At 43.2% G+C, this 23,553-nt stretch overlaps 1 protein-coding gene across 9 annotated transcripts in view; it reads left to right on the forward strand.

Annotated features, from left to right (window-relative positions):
• The window catches only part of arhgef10la (Rho guanine nucleotide exchange factor (GEF) 10-like a), a 193,693-nt gene that overhangs the window by 67,976 nt on the left and 102,164 nt on the right, over nucleotides 1–23,553 (forward strand). For all 9 annotated transcript variants that reach the window (XM_015958408.3, XM_070549544.1, XM_015958410.3 and 6 more), the window contains 5 exons: nucleotides 456–626; nucleotides 2,775–2,920; nucleotides 4,651–4,823; nucleotides 9,602–9,717; nucleotides 11,002–11,129. In XM_015958408.3, coding sequence (XP_015813894.3) covers nucleotides 456–626; nucleotides 2,775–2,920; nucleotides 4,651–4,823; nucleotides 9,602–9,717; nucleotides 11,002–11,129 — 734 coding nt within the window. The remainder of the gene's footprint in view (nucleotides 1–455; nucleotides 627–2,774; nucleotides 2,921–4,650; nucleotides 4,824–9,601; nucleotides 9,718–11,001; nucleotides 11,130–23,553) is intronic.

The raw sequence follows: 23,553 nt of genomic DNA on the forward strand, positions 1-23,553 counted from the left end.
AATCACGCACATTTTGGACCTGCTCCATCTCTTAATCTTAAGGACATGCCCTGATTATCACAATGTTCTAAAGATAAGTTTGTCAGATATTCATATTGTGTGTGGTGTTTTTAAAGTTACCATGGTCTGCTCAGACGAACGTCAGGGTTGCTTGGATCATAAAGTCGAGCTTTCAATCAAGTTGGATTGTTTTGGTCTGATTTTTGAGGACACACGAGCGTGCTGCCTGTTGAATGTCACATTGAAGGTGACGGTAGCATGCCAAAACTCCTCCTCTACTACAATCATTCACTCGGAATTCACGTTTGATCTTGCGAGATTTCCTGTCTCACAGTGAAATGTTTATGTGGGAAGTTGGTTCATGTGTAGTTTTTGCCGATGTAGCACACCACACGCTGTAGTCTGCATTTGGGCTCTGTTGGATAAACCTGCTTCCCCATTTCTGGTGTTTTTAGGACATGCTGAAGAACACACCGACTGGCCACGTGGACCGGCTCCCCCTGCAGCTCGCCCTGACCGAGCTGGAGATGTTGGCCGAGAAGCTGAATGAACAGAAACGAGTTGCCGACCAGATAGCAGAAACTCAGCAGCTAGCCCGCAGCATCAGTGATCGCCTGCTCAGTAAGGTGACTGGTCATGCTAATTCAGTCGTCGGTTCACCTGCACGTGAACTGTTACGTGCATATCAGCTCCTATCAGATGAGCTGCAGGGCCTGCTGCTCATCTGGGCTGCTCTTGCTCTGAGCCAAACGCCTAGACGTTACACCATAATATAGCAATCACATTTCACTTTCCCCAGCATTAATATAGGGAGGCATTTTTTACTGAGAGACATTATCTCATAGAAACGATGCCCATTATCATCCCTAAACAGTACCACATGCAACGGCAGAGGCATCGCTTCTCCATTACCGCGCTGAAATTACAGTCCTGCTGCTGCAAATCGGAACAAATGCTGCTCTGAATAAAAATAATTAAGGGGTAAATGAGACATTTAATTGGAAACTGTAAGAAAGCCATCTCTTTCACCCCGCCGGTCTTCGTCGTCTTTGCTCTCCACTTTACCCCCCATTCCCCTCTTGCACTCTCCTGTTTACTCTCTTTCTCTATTTATACACTTCTCTTTCTCTACTGAGACCACAGCGTCCTTTAGCCTTTACACATTTTCAAACGCTCTTGTCCTTCCTTCCCTTTTGCCGCAGCTTTCTAGGACTGAGCTGATTGACTTGACTCATCGTCTCGCACAGACTTCTGTTTGCTCTGGCGACACATAAGGAAGACGCGGTTGCTTCCAAAGCCACCCAAAGAGTGATTCAATCTTTGTCTCCACATAACAGCATATATGACATACAACAATAGGAATGGGAATTATGCATCCACATTAAAGCAGCAATCTGTATTTTTTCCTGTTTCAGGAATTATGAATGAGTTGCAAGTGAAGGTGTGGCCCTGCTCTGTGGCCTATTGGAGGCATAATGTCATTTTTTAAGCCCACCCTGTCCCGTAGAGCCCCATGGAATTTCAAATGAGCTACTCAGCATCAGCCAATAGTGTTCAACATCATCTTACGTACAGATGTCAGTCACAGAGAATGCTTGAGCATTAGTGGACTGATGAAGAGTTGGCGACGTTCCCTACGGACAAGTACGTTGCAAATTTTTTTATGAATAAACTGCGTAACGTGAGAATAATACTTGGTAAAACATTGTGTGTTATATCCCAGCTAGAGGTGTGTGTTCACGAACAAGAGGCGTTTCTTCCAGCAGTAATCGCAGAGGTAGGGAGAGGGGCTTAAGGTGCAAGACATTTTTCTGCCTCTAGATGGTGCCCTTTGTGAAAAAGTCTCAGGATTTCTGCTTTAAGCTGCTCTAGCCAAAGCTCTGGGAATGTGTTTTTGTAGCAGCCCATTTCTTGATGGAGCTATGAGTCTCCCTCGCTGCAAACAGCAGCCCAGGGCGGTCTAATTAGTTACTTTATGATCCCACTCAGCTGAAAGAAGTTGCATTTGGCAGAGAGGACATCTACTTTTCTGAAACATCAAAATATCAGGATGTGACTTCCTGATTTCGACTCAGCTCTGCTTGCTGCACTGTGGTTGTGATTAATCTGGTTTAGTTTGGTGCAGTGTGTAAAGTACAACAGCACCGATTTAGACAGTCACAAATGAAGCCGCACAAAAAACATTTCTGTTGCCATTTCCTTTTGCCAAACATATGGATGACTGGGAAGCCAACATGCTGTTGCAACAATTTCATCTGTTATCCGAGTCTTTAATGAGGTGTGTGTGTGTGCGTGTGTGTGTGTGTGTGTACTTGTTCAGTTGTCCTGCTGTTGTGGAAAGGATTGTGTGTCCCAGCGCTCATGACAGAAGCCCGTTTGTATTGTCAGCACTAACTAGCATGTAGGAAAAGAGCCGACACAAATAAAATCAAAAGCCTGCTTTGCAAGTGTTTTCCAGACAATTACAAACCTTCCTGGTTGCTTTTGGATGATCGAAGGTTTCCCTCAGGTCCACCTTTAATCACTCCACAAATGTGTGACAGCAAAGCCTCTGGAAGGGTAAAGGCAGCCTCCGTTTAACTCGGCCGTGTGTGATCAAGTGTAAATACACGCACATTAATGACCTTGAGCGAAATGAATGTGTTGCTAATCCCTGATGAGATATCTGTTCCTCCAAGCCTGACTTCTCCGTCCTCCGGGCGCTAAACTCCAGAGGACTTGGGCTTTGTCATGCTGCCTCCTCCGCCCCGATCTGACTTCTGTGTCCCTTTTAGCAACTGAACTCGGAGCAGAGGTCGCTGGTCCTTTGTGAGACGTTCATTGAGACTGTGTATGGCGAGCGGGGACAAGTCCTGAAGTCTAAAGAAAGAAAGGTCTTCCTCTTTGATGATGTGCTCCTCTGCGCCAACATAAATGTCAAGTAAGTCCCCCATGTAGACGCACTGCTCGTGCATTCAGGAAGCTAATGCCGTTGCAACGTTTAGCTCTGGCGTGAAGCTGTGTGTTTTCCTATAGATGATTCATGTAAGAGCTCACAGTTTGGAGAAATCTGCATGAAGCCCAAGGTTTAGCAGGAACGTTTTGGCAAATTGCAGAGTCAGGAGAAATAACTGCAAGGGGGTTGAGCACTATCACCCGTTGCAGGAGCTTTATCAGCTTTAAACAAACGCTAGAATCCCTCACAACAGCTTCAGGAGTCCGAGATAATCGGCGTGAAATGTTACTGGTTTCTGCCCAATTTATCTTCTGTACCGTTGATCACATCTCCTGTTTCTGTCAAAGGGAGGAACCAGGAAATGATCTGATTTATTTACTTGTCTGTTGTTAGTAGTTAGTACTGTTTGTTTTGTTTCTAAATGAAGATGACTTTGCCTGCCCATCAGGTTTTTAACAAAATGATCACAATGCTGAGCATCAGCGTGAATACTGGAACACATGAATAGAAATGGACTTTTTGGATCGGGGGGTGCAGTTTCACAGGAAGGACTAGTGATCCCACATCTTCTGTCCAAGGCGCTGGTTCACACAACAGGACTTTGAAATAGTCGAGATTATTTTCAAAACATGAGCGACCCCACACGTGGTGACAAAAAGATCACGGACCGGTTTGGTCCAGAAGTATGGAGCCTTGATCTTTTGTCCCCCTGTTCCTGCTCCAAATAGTCTGACTGATGTGGGCACACCATCATCTAATTTTCATTGTTTAACCTTAATGCCACACTAGGCAACTTTTTCATATTTTCTAATCATTTTCTTGAGCCACTCTGTGCTAATATGACCTTTTACAGGGTTAATGAAATGCCACTCAGACCCCCACCACTCCCCGTGGCCAAAACATCACCACCTTTTAGACTTGAGCTAACATGCCTGGCACCGGAGTCTGCATCCAGCTTGTTTCCTGCATGTTTTAGATCGCAAACACAGCTGATTTATGTGATTTAGTGATGAGCCACTCCTGTAGAAAGTAATGAAGGCAGAAGAGACATTTCAGCTGTTAGATTAAGGTGTTAAAAAGATCAGTTTCACATTTGGTTCTACCAACCGGACACTAGGGGGCGCTAAAAGCAAGCCAAAACTGCTAAGTGGGCCTTTAAAATTGGGCCCAAACAGTCCAACATTTAATATCCATAGTTTGTGATCAGAGTGTTCCCGACGTCCTTCCAAGCAGGCAAGAGCAGTCTTAACACACCACACATGGTAGGGATATCTGATAAGATGAATTTATTGTTAAGCATGAATAAACTATTAAAGAAAATCATTATCATCTGCTTAATTTTATGCTTAACATTATGTAATGCAATACTAAGCAGACCCCCACTTCCACCCCACCCCCCCACCCCCCCCACCCCCCACCCCCAGGGTCTTTGCCCTGGGGGGTGGAGGTGGCCCTAACCCTAACCTAGAGGACACTTAACAGTTAACGATAACAGAAACTATAACAATGGTGCTCAATACACTAAGTAACGTTAATGAAGGTACCCTTGTTGTAAAGTGTTACCAGATTAACTTTAGAGCCGTTATGGAAGTTGGGATTGTCAGGAGAGGCGGATCAGGTCAAAAACTGACAACACTCGCTATCAGGTTGTGTGCATCTTTTTTTGCATCTTGTTTATCTAATTATTTAGTTTTTTTTCTCTTAATCTCCTCCAGAGGGCCTCCAGATATCAGCAGCCTGGTCCCTGTTGGCCCCAAGTACACCATGAAGTGGAGCGCCCCCCTTCAGCAGGTGCAAGTAGTAGAGGTCGGGCTGGAGGGCTCTCAAAGCAAGGACGCTATGTTTCAGCAAAGTGGGGCTAAGAGGCCAAGTGTTTCCTGCAATTCAGGTAAAACTAATATACGTCCTTGTGCTAGCTCAACATTTCTCATGTCACCCTCTAGTTAATCTCGTCACTTTGGCTGACTGCAAGTCTCTGCTTTTTTTCTCGGACTCAGCGGGGCTAATCTGTTCCTGTTCTCAAGTATCTCATGGCAGGGAGGAGACGTAGCCGTGCTGCTTGTCACTCTGATTGAGGATGTGTTTGTGAGGAGGATAGTGATGATGGTCACTTCTTCCCATCTGCCTGTGGGTGTTTTATCTTGGAGAGTGATGTTGGTGTAGTGAGCCCTAAGCTGCATCATCCTCACGGTCTCATTTCACTCTCTGATAGACCACAAACATGTCTAGAGAGCAGTCATCAATCTGTGGAGATTATTCCCTGCCTTTCTAGGCCCAATTAGAAAGCCAGCAGCTGTAGATAGGAATCTGTGGTTGAAACACTGGTTCTCCCACCACCTCTCGCAACACTGGTGTACACAGAGCTTGACGAGATCCCTGATAAATGTGCCATGGGAAAAGGAAGATACAAAGCCTTATCAGAATGTAACGCAGCACACTTTGTAAAGTTGCTGCTCCATGACTTAAATATTAATCGTGCCTTCTTCAGCGCTCCTCGTGTCATGCTCGGGAGGCAGCTGCTGTTTATATTCTCACCGGATTCAGTTGCTTTCTTTTGCTCAGGTAGTTTATACTCATATCCTCACTACTTTGCGGCAAGGTTTGGGGATCATTTAAGATTAGCTTTCAGTGTGCCGCTCTGCCTTCTCAGACTGGTGTATATCTCTGAAAACGCGTTGCCCCACATAGGTGCAGGATTCAGACTCTGACACTTCCTCACTCGTGTTTCCTTTGTTTTTTTGCCCTCGTGGCAACGTTTCTATCCAGAAACCTCCACACTCATGTGCTCACCTTGTCCCTAAATCTTCAATAGACTGGCAGTACAATTTATTTATATGCCCTTGTGATGTCATTCAACGGGGTGTCTTGTTGAAGCCCCTTTCTCCCTCAGCGTGGCTTAAATTGAATCATTTTTCACCTTCTGCAGGCTCTTGAACCTGTCTTTATAAAAAAAAGGAAGCTTGCCTTTAGGCAAGCCTGCCTTTTACACTCATCCCTTTCCATCTGTCTGTGTCTCTATTGTTCTGCCGGTCTTCACAGAAGGCCAAAAACTTGTCTTCCCAAAAGCCAGGTGTTTATTCTTTTGTACCGTCTTAGCTCGTTTTCTCCTCATTATCCTCCTTTCATTCCCGCTTCCCTTGTGACCCACAGTCAGAGATGCCCCCTTTGGCCAGCGGTGTAGCAGGGGGCTTTGGCTACGGATCAGACAAGGGGGTTGATGCAAGAGTTAAAGCTGCATTGTCTTTAAAGCCACTATAGCGTCACTGGCACAGCAGCCGAGTGTGAGGATAGACCCTTCCGGGCTTAGGCCGTCCACACCAGTGAATTATGTGGCCAGTGTGGATAGTCATGTCTTGGTGTGTAAACCATGTCCTGCCTCACCAATGGGATTATACTGGATTACAACTCAGCACATTCACCTTTTGGGCTGCAGCCAATGGCAGGCCCAACAGGACTCGGGGGAACCTTCACAGGGGTCCAGACCATCCCTTTGAAGACGACAGCCATGCATTGTTCTTTCAGCTCATAGCCCTTATATTCAGATGTCTCACCTATTGATTTCCTTGCTCAGATGACAGATGCCACTGTATGCCAGTGTCAAAGATCCCATTAAACCCCAAAAGCTACAGTGGAGCTCCTTAGATGAATAATACCAGCCCACTCCTCCCTCCCTCCCTCTCTCTCTCTCTCTCTCCCCGTCCTCCAGTGACTTTCCCCTTGCTCCGTTTGTGCACGTGAATAGGCAAACGGCCGCAGGTCCCCCAGGATACGCACGCCTCACTAAGCCTGCCGACCTGTTCAGCTCTTCTGCTACTTTATTATGAAGCAGTGGTGACAGTGCAGGACAGCTCTGGAGCAAAATCTACCTGCAGAATTTAATTAGGTAATTCTCACAGAGCCTGGCGCTGGAGGAATGTGGGCCAGGGGAGCGAGGATGGAGGACGGCAGACGGGAGGAGACACTCGTATTGATTCTTGGCGCTGAATGAGAAAGACTTTGAAGGCAGTGGACCTCAAATCAATGCTGAATTTTGTGTCTAATGAGACACCTGCACTCCTTTTGGCCAGCAAAGGGCATCATGGCTCCAAATAACAGTTTCTCCATCTTATCTTTTTACCCATAAATTCACTCGCTGTAGTTCAGCATATAATGATGATCGACCCATCGACACGTTGACCCTCTTTTATTAGTGCCCACTGGAGTTTCAACCAAAGCTGCTTTTCTTTTAGACACTTTGTACTTTACTTTTGGTTTGTGGGGCGCGGTGACCTTGAGTTGTGTTGTTCTGTAACATCCACTTCAGCATCTGCTGCCATCCCTCCATCATATTCATATTTAGTCTGAAATCGTAGATAATATTCCTAAGATCGGTAAGTTTATATAGTCACCCATCAAGGACAAAAACAGAAGTCTATTCATCACTTTGTATTCAATATCTTCTCACTGTTGAATTAGTTAGAATTTAATCAAATATATGATGATAATAACATATATATTTTTTTACAGTTTATAAATGTTTAGTGCTGACAAAGAAATGACTAAGACCTTGTGAAATTGAATTATTTGGAGATGCAGTTCTGTTTGTGGGAGTTGTTGAGATGAAAAGAAATGAAAGTAATAACTTTTATTGAGTCAGTGACGGCTAAAAGGGAATGAGCTGGGATGTAGAAGGGTTTTAAATAGAGCTTTATGGGTGTTTATCAATAAATTGTGCAACACCTGTATGATTTATGATCAATTGAAGTGAAAACATAGACGGAGTCTGACGTCTTCTGTTAAAACCTGGACTAGCCATCGTATGAAAGTAAACGTCTCTCTACTGGTAGGAGTGTAAATCGCTCTTTAGGAGATCAGAGACGTTAAAGCTGCATGACAACACGTTATTAAGATGTTAAAATGAGCAGAGTCCATAACCTTCAGTTGGTAACGACTAAAATATGACCTGAATCCATCTAACAAGAAGCTCTGAGGAGTTTAATTTCATTTAACATGATTTGGTGTTAAAATGATATTCTGTAACTTCTAAAGAATTCTCTCGTAGTTCTTAAAATGATGGTGAGGCATTCAAACGTTATGCTCAGGTAAGCTTGTCTTCATGTCCGTCTCATTTATCATTTAGAAAGTTGCGATGAATAAAACAACATTTCTAGATTTCACTTAAACGTCATTTAAAACTTTTATTTACAGATTTTATTTAAAAATGGTCAAAATTGCAACAATAGTAAAAGGAAGTCCATACAAATGTTTAAACAACTGAGTATTAATGTCTTGAATGTTTTAATGATTGAAACGTTGAATCTTTTGATCATTTTGACACCAGTCCGTCTTCCTGCTGTTGGATGATTTTATGTTGCTTCTGGTGCAACGACCCAGCTTCTTCCTCCTGATCCCAAAGAAATGCTGCAGAGTGCAGCGGTCTGTAACTCATGACTGGTCTACTTATTAATAAAATGGGCAAAAACAAATATTAATTATTTTTATAGAAAAAGGCAAAACATCGTTGAAGCTCAGACAGACATTCCTTCTTCATTAGAAGGACATCAAGCGATGCCCTTTTGCCTGATCCAGATAAGGCCTACTTTGTCCTCAGTGCCCCGATTCACTGTCTGCTACAATATTAGGACTGAGGTTGGTCAACAAGTGAGGGATTAAAAACAAATAACAGGAGCAGTCTGGGATGCTTCACTGCGAAGAGCGTGGAGGACAACCTGCCAACTATAAGACAAGAGAAAGGGTCACAATTTTTCTGCTTATTGAATTTAGCTCAGTTTATTCATAATGTGCCAATTTAAAAGTCATCTCATATAAACACAGACAGCTTCAATTTGCATCCGGTTACAAACTGTCCTCCTTAATCAAATTGTAAAGCAATTTAGAATAAACTGATTCAGTGAATTATAAAATGCCAGGTAGAATAAAGTTTTTTATGTAAGGAAGTGAACAGATGGCTTGTAGTGTAGGGCCCAAGGCCAAAGACAGTCTCAGTTTAGAACTGGTTTCCAATCAAAATGTACCACCATACGTCTGGGGGGGGGGGGGGGGGGGGGGGTCCTAACAGCAACACGACTCTTCCACTGACTCTGTTTGCACTGCAACATTGATGTTTTATCTCCACAAATCAAACAAGCCTGGAAGAGTTCTGCTGTGTGGTGGAGTTGTGAATGCTAACAGTTAGCTTCCACTGGATGAGATGTTTTCTGCTGTTTCCTGGATGCTAAGCCTACAGCCTTCTCTGTCACGAGTTAAGATGGTTGAGTCCAAGTGACAGCTTGATGTAAAGTTTCACCATCTATGTTATATATATATATATATATATATATATATATATATATATATATATATATGTGTGTGTGTGTGTGTGTATGTATATATATGTATGTATATATATGTATATGTATGTATATATATATATGTATATATGTATATATATATATATATATATATATATATATATATATATATATATATACTATAGTATAGTAGTGTAGTATAGTGTAAGACCTTCACGCTTGCACATTTCTAAAAAAAAAGGATTCATAATTACTGAAAGGGGAAGGCTCAGGATCACTGCTTTAATGGCAATATCAAAGTGTACATGTGTGAACTCGGCTTCATCTGTTGGTGATATCAGATTATTTTACTCTTCATGTGCTTCCCACCTGCCAGGTAAAGCTCTCCTGGGTCCTCCTCGGCTGTACCAGGAGCTGCAGGAACTGCAGCATGACCTCTCGGTGGTTGAAGAGGTTACTCTGCTCGTAGGCACCCTGCAGGGCACTTACCAGGTACATTAAACTCAATATTGCTAAAGTTTATTATAGAACACACAGAAAGAAGAAAATCCCCTAGAGCAAATTTAGTTCAGGTCAAAATGCAGACAGAATCACTGAAATCACACAGGCTAGCTTGTTTGAAGGCTATAATTGGCTACTGAAAACACACACACACACACACACACACACACACACACACACACACACACACACACACACACACACACACACACACACACACACACACGGAAGCTGACATTCAAGGCATAATTTTCCTCTGCCAAGAGTGCTTTCAGTACTCTAAATTATTTATAATCAAGTTATCTGGAGATATTCAATACAAATGTTTGAAAATGAAATCTAATTTGCCAAGCCAAGCTTACCTTGGAACCACTTTAAAGCTCTGGGAACATAATGACAAGTCACCGAAGCGGCGCGTTGTTAAAGTACGCAGCTGAAATTAAAGCGTCAAAACCAGCGCAAGCCGAGAGGACGAGTTCAGATTCAGAGGAAAAGAATCATTTAGGACACGTTTTCTTTTCCTGTGAACAAACTACAGATGTCTTCATGACATTTAAAATGTGATCAAAGTTCCACCTTTGTGAATTATTCATCTGCGGAAGCACAACACCTTCCATCTACCTCTGCAACAAAAGCACCACGAGTGGGGATGAGATGTTACCTCTGATATGAAAGACAGGGAGTGAGATTTGCTTTGTTGCTGGAGAAACCATCAGCTCCCGCTGTGTGGTGTATGGATCAGGACGCTTCCCTATAACTTCCCCGCACCGCCTAAGCACCAGCTAAGCAACACATACAAGGTGGTATACTTCAGCATTCACCAGACTCTCCTTAATGGTTGCACTTTTGCTTCCCTGCACTTAATGAGCACAGTGTCCTCAGGAGGAGTGATACTGGCCAGGCCCTTAATGGCTGATATTCACGTTCCACCCTGTAGTAATACTGTCTGCTGAAAAAAACCCACAAAATACTTCTACACACTTCATTTGCTGCAGAAAATTGATTTGATTCCATTTGACTCCGGGGCCTCGGCTTTACTAAAAAATGAACGCCAGTGCCAAAATAAATTCTGTGTTACATTTGAGGAAAGAGTGGAATTGTTCACTTTATTATTATGAATAATATTGGTTCAAATAATTAAATAGTATTTGTGAAAGGAGCTGCTTTACTGTAGGGAAACTGGTGCGTGTGCTCCGTCTGCACGTGGGGTGTTGTGCTCTTTGCTGGATGAACCCGTGCTGCAGTTTTAACTGTGTGACTTTTTCTTTATCAAAGAACCTGAACACCACTGTGGCACAGGACTGGTGTCTGGCTCTGCAGAGGCTTATCCGCATCAAAGAAGAACAGATCCAGTGTGCTAACAAATGTCGCTTACGCCTGCAGGTGCCTGGCAGGCCAGACAAGTGAGTAGAATTTCACATACAGATAAGACTTGATTTGAAATGTGTAGTATATTGCATGTTTAGGGAATTTAGAGGTAGAAAGGGTACGAAAAACAAGACCTGAATGATTTTGTGTAAATAAAACGAGTTTACGGTTTTGTTCCAAACGGTGGTTTTTACTGAGGAGTTGCTCTTAGAGACGGTTTTAATGATTACATTATCAGACAGACTCGGGTACAACCTGGCGGTCATTAAAACCACTGAGTAGTTACACTAAATGTTCAGCTTTTTAACTGCAACCTTCCTAAAAACCTCTGATATCGACAGGCTTTCTGGCTCCACTGATGACTTCCATGTTGTTCTGTATTTTAAACGGTGCAACATGGATCTGTTTGACTCAAATACATCATGTTTAAGTTAAACAATCATCACTGGAATATACACTGGGACACAATCAAGCTTTTTTCCAATGTTATACATTCCTTGTTGCTGAGAACTGGTAAACAAATCGCAGAAACATGACTTCTGGTACAACGGTCTCATTCATTCAAAATTTAGATGCTAGTTCTTAGTGTCTCATCTGCAAAAATGGCACTGGCTCAGGAATGGTGCTCATTTGAAATGGCTTTAGCATCAACTTTGAACAACTTAGACTTGGACTTTTCTTTGAGACATGAGGTACCCAAGTCATTTACTTCGAAAAAGGATGTCTTTGCTTCTTCTTCTTCAATGACGTATGGCAGATTTCCCCATTAACTGACATTTGTAGCTGTGATTATGTCATGTTGTTTGTTGCTCGGATTGGTCCTAGCGCTGTCCAATTGCGTGCAGAGACGGTTTGAAAGACAACCGTGTTCTGCCCCTGTGAATCGGTACCCAGACTATATATGGACATATAAAGGATGGGTTGCCAGGCTACTGATATTATTATATGTTAAAGTTAAAGTACTATTAGTTGTTATCACTCACTGGTAAAATGACATCTCTGCATCTGATGGATGTTGAGGCTGCGTTCAGGAACAATTTTGTGGTTTAACCCCCAATCCAACCCCAAAGTGTTTGGCACGACCTGACTGGGATCTGAACCCCGATCTCCCATTTTCAGGATGGACACTCGACCACTAGGCCAATGAGAAACTAGATGGATGTGCTTCTCCACTGCCAGATAGTTATCTCAAGTTTCTCAATGTTGCCAGGATTATTTCAAAACTATTGCTATGATTCAATTGCAACATATTTATATTTCTCACCTGCTGCTGAAATTAAAAGACTGGCAATAATGTTTCTTGTGTGTGTGTGTGCGCGTGCGTGTGCGCATGCATGTGTGTGTGTGTGCGTGTGTGTGTGTGTACACGTGTGTTCGTGTGCATGCGTGTGTGTGTGTGTGTGTGTGTGTGCGTGTGTGATCATTAGTAATTGAAGTTGTGAACCACTGAGTGGATATAAGTTAATCTCTAAGAAAATAACCATGGGAGGTACTAAGTAACTAGAGCAGACAACCGGATTCAAGATGGCTGACTTTGATGGTCCTTCTGTTACTTCCATGAAGAGAATGCAATGCTGATTGTAGTTTGGTGGTGCTTTAGTTTCCGGATCTGCTCAGGGTCCTGCACCTGCCGATGACATCATCATACTGCTCGGCCAAAATATATTGCATCTCCTTTTTGATTCTGTTTCGCTTCTTACTTCCTGAATGTTTTCGAAAATGGTAACGTAACTTCTGCAAGTCATAGAGCCAGCATATCATCTAGCGTGGCGTCATCAACAGGCGCAGGACCCCGAGCTGATCCAGAAAGTACACACCAGAAAACTACAAGCAGCATTATGTCTGTGAAGGTTCTCAGTCATCCAGGTCATTGTAGTCTAATGAGCTTTGAAAGAAAAGCGTCTGGACTTCTTTGCGTTTCTTTCAAAGCTCATTGGACTACAAGCAGCATTGCATTCTCTTGGTGGAATTGACCGAAGGACCATCAAAGTCTGAGGAGTCACGCCGATGTTGCATGCCTTCTGCTCCACAAAGACGCTAGTCCAGCGCTCTATGTACTTTAGACCCGATTTCTATGGTCATATGTTACAAAGTCATCACTATTTTTCAACAAATGGACATCGTTTTGTTCATTTTCAAGAACATTTCAATGTATGTTTCCAAAGATTAAAGGTAAAAATATTGTCTCTTTAAAGACACTTAATAGTTATCAATAACAGTAATGGTAATAATGGACCCTTTGTTTATTAATGCTTAATAATACACTAAGTAATGTTAATTAAGGGACCCTTGTTGTGACGCGTTACCCAATTTTATTGACCAGACTGGACCATATCGGCTGTATCACCATCATTTTCAGCTCAAAGTGATTTTAGATGCATTTGTCATTCCTCCAAGGAACACTAGACCTTTCATTTCATTCAGTACTTAAATCCACCACTCAACATTTACACAACCTCATCCATTTATTCACATGCCAATCAGCTTATTCTGTTAGTTAGTTGAATTATGAGAGCAGAACCAAAACAAATGAAACTCCTAAAGCTTTTTTTCCGTGTTTCACCTCGCTACCCAAAGGTCTCCTGAAGTCTGAAATCCAATTATGTTTGGTTTGAGGACGTCAGATGACACAAAACTGAAGAATATTGGACAATATGTGCACTTTGCAATAGATCATCAAACCAAAAGAACATCTTGTCTTTAAATCTGAGAATCATTTGCTGTTTCCTGAGAGGGTATTCTGCTCCACTCGTGTATTTCTATCATCCAGTATATGGATAAAATAAAGAATAGGCTTCACAAAATGTTCTTTTTGGACGACTTAATGGAGTCACTTTTTGCTTCATGCTTTATTTAACATTGGACCTTAATGTATAATTTGTCTGTATTGCCTGTAATCCATCCTGAATGTCTGTATTATTTTATCTTTACTGTGCAGCTCTGTGCCAAATAGTCAGCTGTATAATTGATCTCCTGGCTCTGGGGGACCCCAATTAAAGTTTAATACACTTTAACTAATAACTTATGATAGATAAGTTCATATAATAGCTACTACAGCTTTTGATAGATGTTATTTCCCAGTCAACTTCACATGCATCACCTGTGGGGAAAATATAGGCACTATTATTGTTTGTCTTTTCCCTTTAGTTGGTTTTTTGTCGTCGTGTCAAACTGAGGTTCATCTCAGTTCGACACGTGCCATAGGCAGCTGCACTGTCACACATCAAGTTTCAAATGCCGAGCAGAATTTTGTTGGGTGAAATGATTAATAAATGACTGAACACCTACTTAGAAAACAACACAGATGGCTAGAAGAGTAGCCTAGAGTATGACACAGGAGATGGGAATAGTGAATAATGGCAAATTATAATGGACCCAATTTTGTAGCTTCTGCTGGGGATGGGATAAGGAACGGGGGTGGGGGGGGGAGGGGGGGGGGTACAGAAAGAGAAAGATTGAGATAGAGAAGCAGGAGCCCCGCAGAGACAGAATAAGCAGGAGAGGGAGAGGAAGGAAGAGAGTGAAAGTGATAAGCGACCTCCCTCATGAAAGACTTGGCATGGTGCCGGCAGGGCAGTGGCACTCGGAGGAGTGGGCCTAATTCTTCAGAGCCGGGGAGAATCAAACTGTGCCAAGCCAAGCTAAAGTGACAGCTTGAGCAAAGGAGCTGTTCAGATCAGCTCTCCCACATCTCCCAGCTTCCTCATTGGCTGTCACACCAGGCCTGCAGGGCCAATCTGCTTACTCAGATGTTTGGTGGAGCCAGATGTCAGGCTTACAAGAGAGTCCCCAAATTTCCCTTCAAGGGGAACCCTATTTGCTGAACCCCTGTGATAATGTTGCTAGAAACTGCAGCGACAAGGAGATTTTCTCCCCCTGCAAAGGTCCCAGCTGTGGATTAGCATTTAGGGTTTAAATAATGTAGGGACGGACCTGTGCTTAGTCACACTTAGAAGGTTTTGGGGGTTATGTAAAATAGTGTTCTGGAAGAGGAGTGTTCTGTAGGTGAAAAAGGCCCATTTTGGTTGTGTGATAGCGGTCTAATTGAGGTTAGGTGTTGGTGCCGGGTGGCTGGACCGGTGGTGAGCCTCGGGGCGTGGGGTGACAGGCGGCACAACGGGTGTTCAAATCACTCTGACACTACCCAGGGTGCACTACTGGCAGATCGCAGGGAGGAGCAGCAGGCAGTGTCTCCATCATAAACACACATACACAGTCATAAACACTTTCATATGAAAGTGTTCTCATGCAAACCATCGTTATCTTGTCAGCAATATAGCATATCATTTATTATGTCTGCTTTTAAAGTCTGTATTTGCATGTTGCACACACTCATGTGCTTACGGCTGACAAATCCAAATACACACATGAACACATACTCTAAAAAAGAGAGTCAGATTAGGAAACATAGATCCACACACTCACATGCAGCGCTGAGCCTTTGCTCTGCCGGGGAGGAAGTGGCACCGCAGCGGGGACCCCCTGTACTGAGTCGGTCCCCTCCTGTCTGGCCGCGAGCGACTCTCTGCAGTCAGGCAGCACATCACAGCCTCCACACTGCAAACAGATGAGTACGTGGAGAGAATCCTGACTGCTGCCTCAAAGGGACCAGCCTACGTGTGACAGCAGTTCATTAACATCCTCTTTAAACGCGTACGCTGGAGCAACCACAGGCACTGAACTGGCAGGAGTCACATGTCAGAGTTTAACCAGACCAGTTTGTTGCTTCAGCCTCTCATACCAAGTGCAGATCATACGTGGAGGGCAGTAAAAGTAACCTCTCGTTTCTCTTCGTATGTGCAGACTACCTGCAAGTAGGGATGGGTACCTTTGACATCTGAATCGATCCGGTACTTAATGGTACCAATTTTCGATACGTTTGAGTGTTTAATATGTTTAATTCTCTTTTATAATTAAATATATATTTTTCTCAATATATAACAATATTTGATAAATATCACGATAAATAACATACAACTGTTTGTATTTAAACATCGTCCTTGTAGTTTTATAAGCTGATAATTAAACTGAAGCAAACATCTTTACTGTGAACTAAATTTACTGTGTATCTTCATTCCTTTTACCGTCCTTTTTCATTTGATTTTTCCTACTGGGAAGTTAGAATTTCCGAGGAGAAAGCGAACGCACCATTAGATGATAACAATGGTGGCATAGGAAGCTAACATATCAAGCTAACGTTATCTTAAACAGTTTATTTAACTGCTGGAGCAGATGTAAACGATGATGTCTCACACTTAAATCGTCACTGGTTTCATCTTCACCCAATCACCCGTCGCATTTAGTAAAGTGAAGCCAAACTTTAGAGCGCGTTCATGTTCTTCTAGTCGGAATTTCGGAGTTCCGAGGAGAAAGCGAACGCACCATTAGTGAAATGGAAGCTAACAAATCAAGCTAACGTTTTCTTAAACATTTTATTTACCTACCAGAGCTGCTCTGTTTACAACTCGCTTGCAGCGACCGATGACATAACGCTCTTGCGCATGCGCAGCTGTCTAGGCAAGTTCTCGTTGTGAAGGACGGGTACCGAAATGAGACACCATTTCAAATTAAGTGAATCGGTGCTCGGTTGGTACCTTAAAAAGTACCGAATTCGGAACCCATGCCTACGCAAGGCAATGGGCTCAACGTTCATTTACAATCAGATGGCAAATTTATCTCCTGTTCAAACATACACAAGCCTCTCTATTTCATCCCTTCAGTGCCAAAATAATAGAGGAACCCTCAAGTCTCATCTTTGTTATGAGGTTGACGTTAAACAGGTCAAAAATATGATCTTTACTATGGTTGGTAACTTCTTCTGCACAGCGAGGATAAAGCAAGATACAGTAAAAAAATCCTGAGAGCTACTTTCTGGATAGATTTTACCTGAAAGCCTTGACCTTGTGTAGAATTTGAGATGCTCCCCTCTTATGCCAATACTACTTGAGTTAATTGAAATTTGTTCAGGCTCATAATTGGCTAATTTGCTTTGCCAACAAGGATTCCTCCTGTAATTATAACTTCTGGGCAATGCACATTTCAGCACCATGGACAGCACTCGTCTTCCTCGCCTCTTCTGGAGCCGCTGCAACACACTCGGCTCAGTGCAAACTTAAGCTATCTTTGAGCCAACATTTGCTCGTTGCCCCAGGCTTGAAGCTCCAACGCCAAAGTCCTCCCACAGCACACTGCCTGCTTTTAAACATCACCCAACCCTTTTGGTGTGCAACGTAAACATCACACTCTAAAGCAGCGATCATATAACTGGGAAAGGTGTGCACACATCAAATTGGGCCAGTCACACGTACAGTACATGTGTTGTTCTCACACAACGGTGAGCAATGGGAGCCCAAGTTTTTCACACATGCTTGTTGCATTTTTTTATTATTGTTTAGCAAAGAAGCAAAAATAACTAAAAAAAAAAACAAACAATAAAAACATCTATGTATTACCCAGATAAGGTAGATTTTACTTCCAACACCTAATGGCTTCTAGAGTTTGAGCTTCAGACATAAACTTCCAGCTGAAACAGATTTATTTCACCAAAAGTACTTGCTTGATTTTGCAGGAGCAAACATTAGAGACTAAACAAATGACGTGTGCTTTTTACAACGATCTACTTGTGTCATCCGGGTGAGACAGCATATCATATTTATGTGAATCCCACTCCACCTTTGCACCTTCCCACCCCTCTGCTATTTTCAGCCTTTCTTTTGTCCAGGGACAGCTTGTGTGTTTTGCCCCCACATGTTGGCACATTCACACCTGGATGTGAGCAGGAATAACCATGGTTCTCCAGTCTGGTTGTACATTACCATTACTCAGCACTGGTTAAATGTTTCATGGTGCTGCTTGTGTAGTCCGAACCTCCACTGGAGTCCTCGGTCCTCCTTTGTATCACTTCTGCTCGTTTCAGAGACAATCAGCCACTGACGATGCTTTTTAAAAGCCACTGAGTTGCTGCATGCATTTATTTTTATGAACATACTGAAAAAATCCCCCACAAGAACCTCATGTGAAGGGTTCTATTCCCACTTAAATCTTCTTGCTCGTTGCCAAAATGCATTTACCTAATGAGGCAGCTGGATCCTTATGAGCTTCACAATAGTAGGATTATGAGGAAATCCATCTTGCCAGCCTTAAGTTAAATACGTGTGGCCAAGGAGCAGTGGCGAGAACAATCATCATCTTACACAGCCAGCTTTGGGCAGTGTTTCAGGTTTTTAGTCATGGTGTAGTCAGTGACGTCGGCTCCTCCACAGATGATGCAATATTATCCAAAATTTCAGAACTAAAAACGAATGACACTAAAGCACTTTCACAAGTAAACTCATCTGATTGGTGGGAAATATTTTGTTTGGAACTGATGTTTTATTTATTTAATCACATGTTAAAGGTGCAATATGTACAATTTCTAAAGTGAAATAATCACAAAAACAGTCTAACGTCTCCATCATGCTGGACAGAGGACTGCACTGGAACAGATTTCTTCTCTGTCTGATTGGGGGATTGCCAGCTTTAAAAAGGCATCAAAGGGATCTAGTACTATTTCCACCGGACCCGCATTTATTCTTCCTGGTTCCAGAGCCAATTATGTGAGCTCATGGCATTGCCAAGTCTTTAATGTAAACACGGTGACTGCATTTGTAATTCGTCAGCAATGAGAAGTACAGTCAGAATGGAAGCCAGTAAAAGGAGCGGCCCAGAAGGCATTTCTTGTAGCCTTAAGAGGTCATGGCATCCTTCTTTTTACTCTAATATCAGGTAAAGAAATCAAGAGGCTAAAGTTGAGCTAACAATGCTAACGGAGAGTTAGAAAATGCTAAGAGCAAACTGGTTCATTTTGATAAATGTACAGCAGTAACCATATTTGACCACAGGATGTCGTTCTTCATGCAACGTTAACGCTGCTTTAGCGAATCTACAGTACAAGCTAGCTTTTAAACACAAACACGGCCACAGGACTCACCCCTTCCCTCGGGTACCTTCCCTAAGACGCTCCTGCCAGAACCAGGCACCCACATTTCAAGAGGAAACGAGAAAGTGCTAAACACCAGTCACCACCCAAACATCTTTTGTTGTCTGTGAAAAAGGCCGTTTTTCGTTTTGGGACTCTGGTAGTTTGACCTAAAGTGGCAGTGGCAGCTGTTTCTCCGTCTCTGATGTTATTCAGAACCTTTCACACCAGCGGTGTTCTGTTGCTGAATACACGCGTGAGTAATGAAGGGAGGATGAAGGAAATCCAGAAGTCTGGCAGTTCGGCCAGACCAGCAACCGGATGGTCCAATGGTTGCTTTCAGTTAGAAATGTGGTATTGGTGGAGGTATTTATACAAATGCAAGAGAACCACTTTATTTATCTATTTAAACATTTTTTAAGATTTACAATATATTTATAGCTATACTATGTTATATAGTTGTTAAGAAGCATGAAAACAAATGTTTTAAGCTAATTTCTTTTCCAAAATTTCTATTGTAGCTTTAAAGCTTCTTTTCGGAGTATTTCTCTTATCCGATGGCACCATCTAGTGGCTGACAAGCATATCACCCCCCAAAAAATCTGTCGCTCTGTTTTTTAAGATGGCGACTTCACGTTTCTGTTAATAAATGTGCTTCATAGCCGACAAACGGAGCTAAAACACGTTGTTTTACAAGTATTATTCTCATGTCATGTTGTGTTCTCATATTTATATTTTAGAGACTTACTTGTTCATGAAAAGTTCATCAACTCTGCATCAGCCGAGGTACTTCCTTAAATATGAAGCAAGTAAGTGGTAGTCTAACGCTATTGGTTATTTCTGGTCCGCGCTCAGTTTCCCATTGCACGGAGCTCTGCGGGGCAGGGGGCGTGTGTAGCAAAAAAAAAAAAAGACATATTGCTTACATTATATCACAGTACATGATAAGATAATCCCTTTTACAGATTTCTGACAAATCGTACATCATTTCTGAAAGGAGAATACTCCGGAAAGCAGCTTTAAGTATTTAAAATATAAGGTGATTAGTCTTTTCCAAAAACTTGGTAAGCGTAACCTGGATGACAGGTGCTTCTATCTTAAGCTTTAGGTTGGAGATGAATGCAATACAACAATTGAATCCTTAATAAAGGCTCCAAACCTGCTATTTCTAAGTGTTATTGATTTCGATGTGCATTTTGGTTCTGATCCTCAGAAAAGGAAACAAAGGACACAAAAGACGGCTCCTTCATAGCTCTTCCTCTGCAAGCACTCCTGCTACTTCTTGGAAATAGAAATTCAATAATCTCATATGTAAAATTCATTGTTTTTCTTATATGAAAAAAAAAGATGCAAACCTGTGTGTTTTGTAAACGGTAACAACAAGATGTTTACGTGTAGTGTTTAGAAAGGTGAAAACAACCAGGAAACACTTCCATCATCTTGTTTTGAATAAAGAGAAGTGACAGGGTGAGTTGAGAGATTTTTTCCTTATATTCTTTATCTGACTAATTGCAGAGCTGACTTTGTCCCTGACAGGTTGATGCTCGGTAGGATGGAGGTGAACCGAGCAATGGGTGCTTGACACGCCGGCCACTGGGCACTCACGTCTACATCTGTCCCGTTCTTGTGCATTAGTGTCACACGTTTGCCTCGGTGCTGACCCGCTCCCATAAATCCACCGAGCCAGCTCCCTCACCTTGGTCTGCACTCTCTCCTCCCTCTTCCCCTTTTACCTCCTCGCTCTCCCCGGCTGACTCCCTTCTGCCAGAGTACGTGAGCTCGTTCTCCATTCTGGCGGTGCAGCACACCTGCACTGCAGCTGTCAATCAGCGGACGGGAGCAAGAGGAGGGGCGGCCGCGCTCAGTTTAGCATGTTTGATGTCGTGTGGGCATGAAGTGATAGCTAAAGAATCCAGCCAAGTGAGAAGTTGTATTCCTGTCACAGCTTGCCTCTCCTTCTGTCTTGGCAAATTACCTCGGCCACTATATTTTAGAAGCGAATACGCGGCACACCTTTCTGTTAAAGTTTCACTTTTTCAACTTGTCAAGGAAGTTTGAGATCTCTTTATTCTGTTCCTGTCTGGAATCTCTCCTTCTTCTTTTACTCCATATTATAAGTATGTGTCGCTTCCTGTGCTGCTCTCAGTTCATCAGCCCTCCGTGGAAAGAAAAGGAAATTTGCTGTGGCAGGTATGACCGTGGTAGAATTTCCCGACTCTGCACTCTTCTCCGTTCAATTACCGCCTAATAACGCCAGAGTGTGAAATCGTCTCTCTTACGCGTGTCTGAAATCTCGTAGCATCCACTACTTTGACTCACTCGTGTTTCCTTTTTTCTTTAATTGTCTCAGAACTGTCAAACTCACAGGTAACTGAGGGAGGACTGTTACGTTTGAAAGCTGCTCGATGCTTCCAAAAGACGGCTTGTCCTTGGTCAGACAGATAACTTTTAGCTCTAACAGAGCGTGATCAGCCCAGACGAGACGAGGCCCTGGGGTCACGGCTAACTCGTGGTTTTAAGCATTAGACGTGTGCAGGATTTTCGGGGGGGTTGGGGGGGGGGGCATTTTTAACCCTAACCCATTTTTTTTACACAGGTTGTTTCTCTCTAGTGGTTACAAATGTACACAGAACATGTGTTGGTGGAATGGGAAAAATTTGAATTAGCAAAAGTCCATTTATTTCATATATCTGAGATTTGATGTTTAGTTCTGGGACAAAGTTGTGCAAGATCCAGGTGACTGGTAGCTTTTTGGACTTGTGTGCACGAGAGAGAGCACACTTGTGTCAGAACAGCTGGTTCGGCACTTGTGTGTCAGAGTACTATATTAATCAATCAGAGTACTTGATTACTAAAATATCTGATATCTGCAGCGCTAAAAGCAATTTCAGATACAGGCATGCTTATGGATAATACAAGTTTATATGCTTTTCTGCAGCAGAAAAATTCATTTTAATGCTTTTTATCTACCTTAAACAAATGTTGCTTTATTTGCATTTGTGTTTTTTTTTATATCATGGCTTTAAGTCAGGGGTGTCCAATCCTGGTCCTCGAGGGCCGGTATCCAGGACGTTTTCGCTTTAACCTGCTTCAACACACCTGATTTCAATCAGCAGGTGATTAACAGGCTTCTGCAGAGCCTGATGAGCTGCTGCACAGGTGATTCAACCAGCTAATCAAGCGTGTTGAAGCAGAAAAACCACAAAACCTGCTGTTACCGGCCCTCCAGGACCAGGATTGGACACCACTGCTTTAAGTTGAACCCACAGTTGGAAAATCCATTTTTTTCTGGATCCATTCATCCATTCATTTTCCTCCACTTATCCAAGGACGGGTCGTGGAGGCAGCAGCCTAAGCAGAGAGACCCAGACTTCCTTGTCTTCAGCCACTTGGGCCAGCTCCTCCAGGAGGACCCCAAGGCATTCCCTGGCCAGCAGAGAGACAAAGTGTCTCCAGTGTGTCCTGGGTCTTCCTTTAGGTCTCCTCCCGGTTGGATGAGCCCTGAAAACCTAATCAGGGAGGCATTCTGATGAAATGCCCAAGTCACCTTGATTAGCTCCCCTCGAGGAGCAGCGGGTCTACTCCGAGCCCCTCCCAGGTGACTGAACTTCTCACCCTATCTCTAAGGGAGAGCCCAGCCACCCTGCAGAGAAAACTCATTACGGCCACTTGTATCTGCGATCTCATTTTTTTGGTCTCAACAAAACACTCATGACCATAGGTGAAGGTTGGACTGTAGATCGCCCGGTGAATCGGGAGCTTTGGCTTTCAGCTCAACTCTCATCACCATGACAGATCACTATAACGCCCGCATCACTGCAGATGCAGCACCAATCCGCCTATCGATCTCACGCTCCAACATTTCCTCACATGAACATGCCCCTGAGATACTTGAACTCCTCCACTTGGGGCAGGACCTCATCCCTGGCCTGGAGAAGGCATTCCACCTTTTTCCTACGCAAGACCACGGTCTTAGATTTAGAGGAGCTGATTCTCATCCCAGCTGCTTCACACTCGGCTGTGAACCGCTCCAGCGAAAGCTGAAGATCACATTTTGATGAAGCCAACAGGACCACATCATCTGCAAAAAGCAGACACCTGATCCTCAGGCCACCAGAATGGATGCCCTCCACACCTTGGCTGCGCCTACAAATCCTGTCCATAAAGGTTATGAACAGAATCGGTGACAAAGGGCAGCCTTGGTGGAGTCCAACTCTCACTGGGAACGAGCCCGACTTACTGCCAGCAATGCGGACCAAGCTCTGACACCGGTCATACAGGGACCTAACAGCCCGTATCAGAGGACCTGGTACCCCACATCTCCTCACCACCTTGACAACACCTAGAAATCATTTCCATAGAAGTTAGAAACTAAATCATGACGGAGTCCAACTCTCACTGCGATCCACTGACTTATATTTTTACATTTATTGGCCTGTGTTAGAAATATTTACAAATTTGGGGCAGCAGTCGCTCAGGTGGTAGAGTGGGTTGCCTCATGA

Source organism: Nothobranchius furzeri, chromosome 3, assembly GCF_043380555.1.
Source record: "Nothobranchius furzeri strain GRZ-AD chromosome 3, NfurGRZ-RIMD1, whole genome shotgun sequence".
In the NCBI taxonomy this organism is placed as follows: domain Eukaryota; kingdom Metazoa; phylum Chordata; class Actinopteri; order Cyprinodontiformes; family Nothobranchiidae; genus Nothobranchius; species Nothobranchius furzeri.